The sequence below is a fragment of the Berghia stephanieae genome, chromosome 13, assembly GCF_034508935.2.
Source record: "Berghia stephanieae isolate SIO BIC M18660-M18661 chromosome 13, UCSD_Bste_1.3, whole genome shotgun sequence".
Lineage (NCBI taxonomy): Eukaryota > Metazoa > Mollusca > Gastropoda > Nudibranchia > Aeolidiidae > Berghia > Berghia stephanieae.
The window spans coordinates 19,475,891-19,483,390 of record NC_088372.1 but is presented as its reverse complement, the minus strand read 5'-3'; the positions used below and the strand labels follow the sequence as shown (position 1 = coordinate 19,483,390).

Here is a 7,500-nt window from a genome sequence, read left to right as displayed (position 1 = left end):
CCTAATTGTTATCAAAATAAGTGGCTCTCCACTTACTTTTCTGTATTAATGTTTATTGTACTTAAAAGGGAACAAATAAATCTTATGAGTTCTGCTTCCCCTTCTCTCCCCCCCCCCCCGCCCTCTCTTCTCTTTCTCCCAAATTTTCTGAAAATCACTCAACTAGAATTAAGACAATCTTGACTTAGATTGTAACAATACTAAGAAAAGGCTTGTTTGAATTATCGTAAGGAAAAAGGGAAAGAGGGAGGGGGCGGGGGTGGATTGGGGGGGGGGGGCTAATAAGAGAAGGTAATTAATGAAAAAGAAATCAGATTTGAATGCAAGCAAGAGTTTGATAGATGAGATGCTGATATGTGATCCACCGCTACCAAGGTCCTGGGTTCGAGCCTCGCGCTCGGTGCATATAGGAGGCATTGGAAAGGGCTCTTTACTCACATTGTCTCACCGTACTCAGGTGTAAAATGAGTACTCGGCCTTCAACAGCTTTGTCTTTTTCCGAAATGTTGTAATATCGCCTAACAGGCGTCATGTCCAGTCCCACAAGTTAAATGTTGCTGTTGACCAGGGACCCCTTGTAAAGCACTTTGAGCACATTTAGTGGATATTGCGATATAAAGATCAATTTTTTACTTTCATTTTTCAGGTCCTATTCTTGTAGCTCAAATCAAACAGATTCCTCTCAGTGACACCGTGGCGAATGAATTGAATATCACTTGCGTGGTGAAAGGACCGGTTTACAGGACGAAGAACATTGTAACCCTGCAGATTCAGAAGGAGGGACAGAAACCGTTTGCGATAGTCACTCACAAAGGACTGACCAAAAGCCCCGATTTGAACGCTAACACGGAGGTAAGATTTAACACTCTCCTTAACACCTGCAGCAAAATCGTCACATTATTTACGACACAATATTATGCATTTTTCTTATTCAGATTTATTTTGTACATTACAAACTTTGAAGAATGATTATTGTTTAATTAATAAGAACATAAATCTGTTTTGTAGTTTGTCTTGTTTGAGTTGAAAATCAATCAATTTTGCTCCTGGGAAAGCCTGCCATTTTGGGAAAAAACTGAAAAGGATCAGTAAGGAGAGAGTTAAATAACAAACAAATAATAGAAAAATAAACAACAACAAAAAACAACAAAACAAACAAATAAAACAAACAAAATAGCAGTCAGTAACAGTAGGCCTGGTCTGACATACTTAGATAACAATTTGGGAATCTTGGTCATCATGACATAAAACCGAATTGAGGCGATGAGTAACAAATTAATCTTCTTTTTTTCGTTCAGGTGCACGGTTATATGTCCAAGCATGAAGGTCATAGCTCCCTCACCCTGACCCTCAAAAAGCCGCAACTCGACGACATAGGTACCTACCACTGTGTTATGTATTTCACTGGTGAAGACTATCAAATGGCAGAAATCAAAGTGGATACTAATGTGACCATTGCAAGTAAGTCTTCTCGTGCGGCTATGTGGTCTAGTTGTATGACACTCGGTTTCGAATCGGAAGGTCCTGGGTTCCAGCCTCGCTCGGGGAATAGTTGAGTCCTTAGAGACGGCTCTTTACTCACATTCTCTCACGTACTCAGGTGTAAAATGAGAACCTGGTCGTTAACAGCGTTGTCTCTGTCCAAAAAATTGTAATATCGCCTGACATGCGTAATGTGCGATTCACGTTTGCATACCTGCCTAGTTGTACGAAAAATTCGTGGAATAACGTGAAAATTTTGGCTCCAGGCTGCAGACCTCCAAATGTGTCTTTGACTCAATAAATCTTATTGAATAGGAAAGTTTCATTTCAGAGAACCTGTATTTAAAACTTTGGAGAATTTTTGCTCATGTTGAGGGCAAATTATAATTTGTAAAGCTACTTTTATTGTGTCTTTTCCTTTTTTCCCATGAAATTACGAATTTCTGAAATTTCAAGTAAGCGGCAGCTTTGCATTTGTCCTAAAGGACAAGTCTCAGTCATATTATGATGCGTTGATGAAATCATTCATATTATCACTTATAACCCAACTGGTTTATAAGCGACGTATACTTGTGTTGTTATTGTTTCTATAATTGACTGAGGAAGGGTTTTGAGCCCGAAACAGTCCGTGTTTTTAATTTTAAAAAAATTTTCGAAGCTGTTATATTATATCAATTATTTGATCATTACTTTTTAAACGCAGTCTCAAGAGACCTTCCATATGCGGCTGATTGAATTCATTTTAATAGGAAGCAAACTTGAAATGTCAAGAAAAAACGGGTTCCAATCTCATTGGAAGTGTAAAACCACTCATCCGGAGGATTGGATACATACCTTGTGTAATTGGTCTTCTGGTTTCATAGAGATGGCCTCTTATTTTCCTTAAATATAAGTTGGTCATCAAGAAAGGTATCATAATCCTAATAATCTGCATACACACCCTGCTATTAAAATAGATATGCGACCTCATGATACTGGTATAAGATAAAGATCTGTGTAATGGAGTAGTACTAGTATCGTATGGCTACATCCCCAAATTCATTTCGTCACTCCAGCTTCGAAAGTGTTCCTCCGATCTAAGAACTGTTTCACCACCTTCAACTTTTGTTACTGAACAGTGAAGGACGATGTGATCGCTACTCTCTGGAGCTGCCTGACATTTCCGACAGGCATCACATTTGGACATATTTGATGCAGTTATGCCATGTCCTGTTAAGAGGCAATTTGAGGAAACCCAGTTATGGAAGCACGTCTGAACAGTAATCAGAAAGTCTTCGTTTTGAGCCCCAGTAGAGGAAATCTAAATTTTTGTGATGGAAATTTTGTTGTATTTTCTCTCTGCTTTTATTTTTTCGCACCTTTACCATAGAGCATGATTATGAGATTAGAATTTTGGGCTTATCTAATTTTGTCACAAGATGAACTTTAAAAAAATTGTATATTATTGTTTAATATTTTTTAGGACAAAAATCGTCAGCATTTTACTTAACCCTCATACCGTGATTATCATTATAATCTGTGTTTACTCATTCTAGATATTGTTGGCTATTTAACCCTCTCATTACCACCTATTGGAAAATCGTCACATTTGTTACGATGCAACCGTCACTTTTCTGATCCAGATTTAATTTCTTTTTGCTATCGCTATAAAAACCTGACATTCTGTAACAGTGCCATATTTGCGAACAATATTATGTGTAGAATGTGCTTGTTGCTTTTCTGTTTGAGTAAGAACTGTCTGTTTTTGTGTTGAGTGGGTGTGGAGTTTTGGGGAATATTCTAAAATAGCTGGTAAGGAGATGGTTAAATACAGTCGTCTCGCATGTGTCTGTCACTTTTGATATCAATCAGCACAAGATCAATTATTTATAAACATCGCTTTTGAAACTACCTGTCCTGGGAGACTAGTTCAAGCAGGGGCCAGTTCTGTTGTACTCTGATTTAAATACATTTTAAACATTATGGCCAGAAAGATTGTCCTTCAAATATCCATCGATTAAAGTGACCCTCATCCTGTCAAATCCTTTTCCCAAAAAGTCCCAGGTTTTATTGTTTTTGACAAGATGAGGGTCATTTTAATCGATCGGAATTTGAAAAACGAGATTATTGACTAAAAACTGTGACAATTATTTTTTCTTTCCAGATTCGCCAGAATTTGTATGGCTTACTCTGACAAAACAAATATTCATATTTTGTGACAAAAGGAACTATGTCAGGATAATCTAGATGCGAAAAAGAAATTAAAGCCAAACTGATCAAAAATATAAAATATGGGTTTTAACAATATCGAATACTGTAGTCATCTTAACGACTGAAACATAAAAATTGCAACCCAAGTTGATTTTTTTTTGTTGCTATAAATTAACTTGTCAGCATTTTAGTTAACCTGACAAACTTCCGTTTGGGTCACAAACGACGTGTACTTATTTGCAGGTCTGATAACCCAAATTGTTATGGTCTCATTGCTGTAATGGACATACTATCAATCCAATGCAAAGTATTCTCCATTACAATCATGTTAGAACGAGCCTATAATTGCGTCCGGTTATCAGACCTGGAAATATGCAGACATGCACGTCGGTCACATATGATCCCGCCCCCCCCCCACCCAAAAATATTTTTAAAAATCCCCATTAATTTTCTTGCGCTGAATTGACAAATGGTGTCTTAAGTGTTTTTCAGCTTAGATTTTGGAATCAAGTAGAAATTCATGGCATCTATGTGGTCTTGTGGTATGATACTCGCTTTCGGATCGGAAAGTTCTGGGTTCGAGCCTTGCCGGCGCGTAGTTGAGTCCTAGGAAAAGGCTATTTACTCACATTCTCTCACCTTACTCAGGTGTAAAATGAGTACCTGGCCATTAACAACGTTGTCTCTGTCGGAGAAAAAAATAATGTAACATCGCCTAACAGGCCTCATGTTTTGTCCTACATGTGAAGTGTTGGTGTTGGTCAGGAATCCCCTGTAGAGCGCTTTGAGCACGTTTAGTGGATACTGCACTATATAAAAGCTCAACTTTTTCCCCATCAAATTCGAGATTTGCTTTTCTTTGCAGACGAGGATAGCATCACGATTATGAATTATTTGTTGAAGAAAATCACCGATCTGGAGAAAACGGTTACAGAGCAAGGGAAATTCATCTCCAAACAGGATGGAATTGGTAAAGTGTACAATCTCTCAAGCTCGTACAACAGTTAGGAAAATGTCCAGAAGAGTGTTAGAATAGTAGAATATCAAATAACGGGCCCGAGCCATTCCCCCCCCCCCCCCCATTCCCTCTCTCCCCTCTCTGAAGTTTTATCGCATCCCCCTTTCTATCAAGTTTTAGCTCACGACATGTGCCAGTGAATGGAAATTCACCAAAAGAGAAAACTAAATAAAAAGAGGGGAAGAAAAAAGTAGTAACGCGTAATGATATCATGTTTACAATAATTAATTTATGTCGTCAGATTAACAAGCATAAAGTTCACTAAAAATCTGATTCTTTAACAAGAAGAAAATAAATTTAAATGTTTATAAGATGTCTTTTATTCAAAGATGACGAAATAGAACTCGATTGAGGGGTAGAATGAATGATTTCTTCTAACACTGTTATGTTTTGGAATTCGAACTTTGTTCTCAATGCGCACTCGCCAGCTCGTGCAACAGTTGGGAAAAGTTTGGGTATTACAAAAAGGAAGAGTGTAAAAATTGTATGATATCAAATATACGGGCCCGAAGCACCCCCCCCCCCTTCCCGGTTCACCGAAGCTTTTTCGCATCCCCCTTTCTATAAAAGTTTAGCACACGAAATGTGCCAGTGAAAATTCACCAAAAGAGAAATCTCTAAACATAAAGAGGGGAAGAAAAAATAAGAAAGAAAGCCCCTTAGAAAGCTGTCGCTGTTATTTTACTAGCAGTATATTAAGTAATTGAAAGAAAACCATTTTATACATCACATCTCTCCTCGCGAGAAATTAGAAAATGCCCAAATTGCGCCCTACCCCTTTTGTGGCTAAGGACAGACAATAGTAATTGCTTGCTACCCCTTAGGCAGAACACGTGTCAAGCAAATTATTTTCAGTCGGATCTTACCGACTCACCTGTCACTGCTGAGTTGACATGGGGGGGGGGGGGGTATGTCAGAAAAAAATATCTCGTTTTCACCCAGGATCGAACTATGTTCCTTTGTGTGTGAAGCAAGTGCTCTACCAACTGAGCTATCAGACCCCCCCCCCCCCATTGGTAACTCGTGGAAAATGTTTAAAAAAATAGTCCTTCAGAGCGCCATAAACTCAGGTTTATATAGCGTGAAACAGACATAGCAATTGCTTGTTACCTTATTGATAGGGCGCTAGTGGAAACCCAATATAAATGTCCATATTAATCAAATTTACAGTACAAAAATTTCCTTTTGAATGAATAAAGTACATTATTATCATTATTATTATTATTATTAATTATTATTATTATTATTATTATTATTATTATTATTATTATTATTATTATTATTATTATTATTATTATTATATTATATTATTATTATTATTATTATTATTATTATTATATTATTATTATTATTATTATTATTATTATTATATTTATTATTATTATTATTATTATATATTATTATTATTATTATTATTATTATTATTATTATTATTATTATTATTATTATTATTATTATTATTATTATTATTATTAATTATTATTATATTAATTATTATTATTATTATTATTATTATAATTTATTATATTATTATTATTATTATTATTATTTTTCTTCTTTCTTCTTCTTCTTCTTCTTCTTCTTCTTCTTCTTCTTCTTCTTCTTCTTCTTCTTCTTCTTCTTCTTCTTCTTCTTCTTCTTCTTCTTCTTCTTCTTCTTCTTCTTCTTCTTCTTCTTCTTCTTCTTCTTCTTCTTCTTATTTTATTATTATTATATATTATTACTATTATATTATTATTATTATTATTATTATTATTATTATTATTATTATTATTATTATTATTATATTATTATTATTTATTATTATTATTATTATTATTATTGTTATTATTATTAAATATTTCAAATTTGTCATTTCAGTTTCCAAATTACAGAATAAGATTTCCCTCCTGGGGAAAGTAAATAAACAACTGAACAAATCAAACGCTGATCAGGATCTTCAACTCGATTCGCAGTTGAAACAAATAGAAGATCTACAAAGCCAAAAAGCAACAGGTAATTTTTATAAATTTATTTATTATTTTTTTTTTTCAGAAGATGAGCAACCTAAACGTTTCTAACTTTGTTTGTTCGATGTGTAGCAATAGGCTTCAATAGTCATGACGTCACTTCCCCCGGAATGACGCATTGTAACTTAGTAAATAGCTCTAAACTATCGGAACAAGGGCGGACGACCTTATATAATATTTCTCCGACAATCATATAAGTGCATCCCGAGGAGAAAAACATTATACATCTGGTCATGTTTTGACTTTTATACATTCTGATCACAAACAAATGAAAAGTTGTAGCCAGCATGAAGAATAAAAAGGACAGATTTTTTTTGTTTAGAACCACGATCGCCGCCGTTGCTGGGCGACGTGACATCAGACTATTGAATCTGATTGCCTACATAGTTAAAAGGGAACGTGAATTACAAAATACAAAAATATAAGCTCTTCATTCAAAATCTACCGGCAAACCAATAAATTAAGCGAAAATATTCTACAATCGTTGAATAATTATTTTCTATCACGGGTTCGAAGCATTATTCAACGATTACATTTTTACTAAGAAATGATAGAGTTTTTCAAGATAAGGGGTGGAATAAAACATAATTTAACATTACCCTCTTAATAGATTAGAATATGCATTCTTCTCTTCTCCCAGTAATCGAACTAAAAAAGACTATTGGCTACCAGGAGACCAAACTTGAGAAGCAGGGAAGGACTTTGACAATTCAAGAAAAAACGCTGAAATATCAAGAAGAGGCAATTGACAATTTGAAATTGAGGCTGGAAATCCAAGAAAACGTCATCAAACACCACAAC

General features: G+C 35.1%; 1 protein-coding gene across 4 annotated transcripts in view; it reads left to right on the top strand.

The window, feature by feature from the left end:
* The window catches only part of LOC144959315 (uncharacterized), a 52,704-nt gene that overhangs the window by 4,134 nt on the left and 41,070 nt on the right, over nucleotides 1-7,500 (top strand). For all 4 annotated transcript variants that reach the window (XM_078891864.1, XM_078891863.1, XM_078891865.1 and 1 more), the window contains exons 2-6: nucleotides 647-852; nucleotides 1,299-1,461; nucleotides 4,538-4,642; nucleotides 6,551-6,685; nucleotides 7,340-7,500. The exon at nucleotides 7,340-7,500 is cut by the window's right edge and continues 91 nt beyond it. In XM_078891864.1, the coding sequence (XP_078747990.1) occupies nucleotides 647-852; nucleotides 1,299-1,461; nucleotides 4,538-4,642; nucleotides 6,551-6,685; nucleotides 7,340-7,500 (770 nt within the window). The remainder of the gene's footprint in view (nucleotides 1-646; nucleotides 853-1,298; nucleotides 1,462-4,537; nucleotides 4,643-6,550; nucleotides 6,686-7,339) is intronic.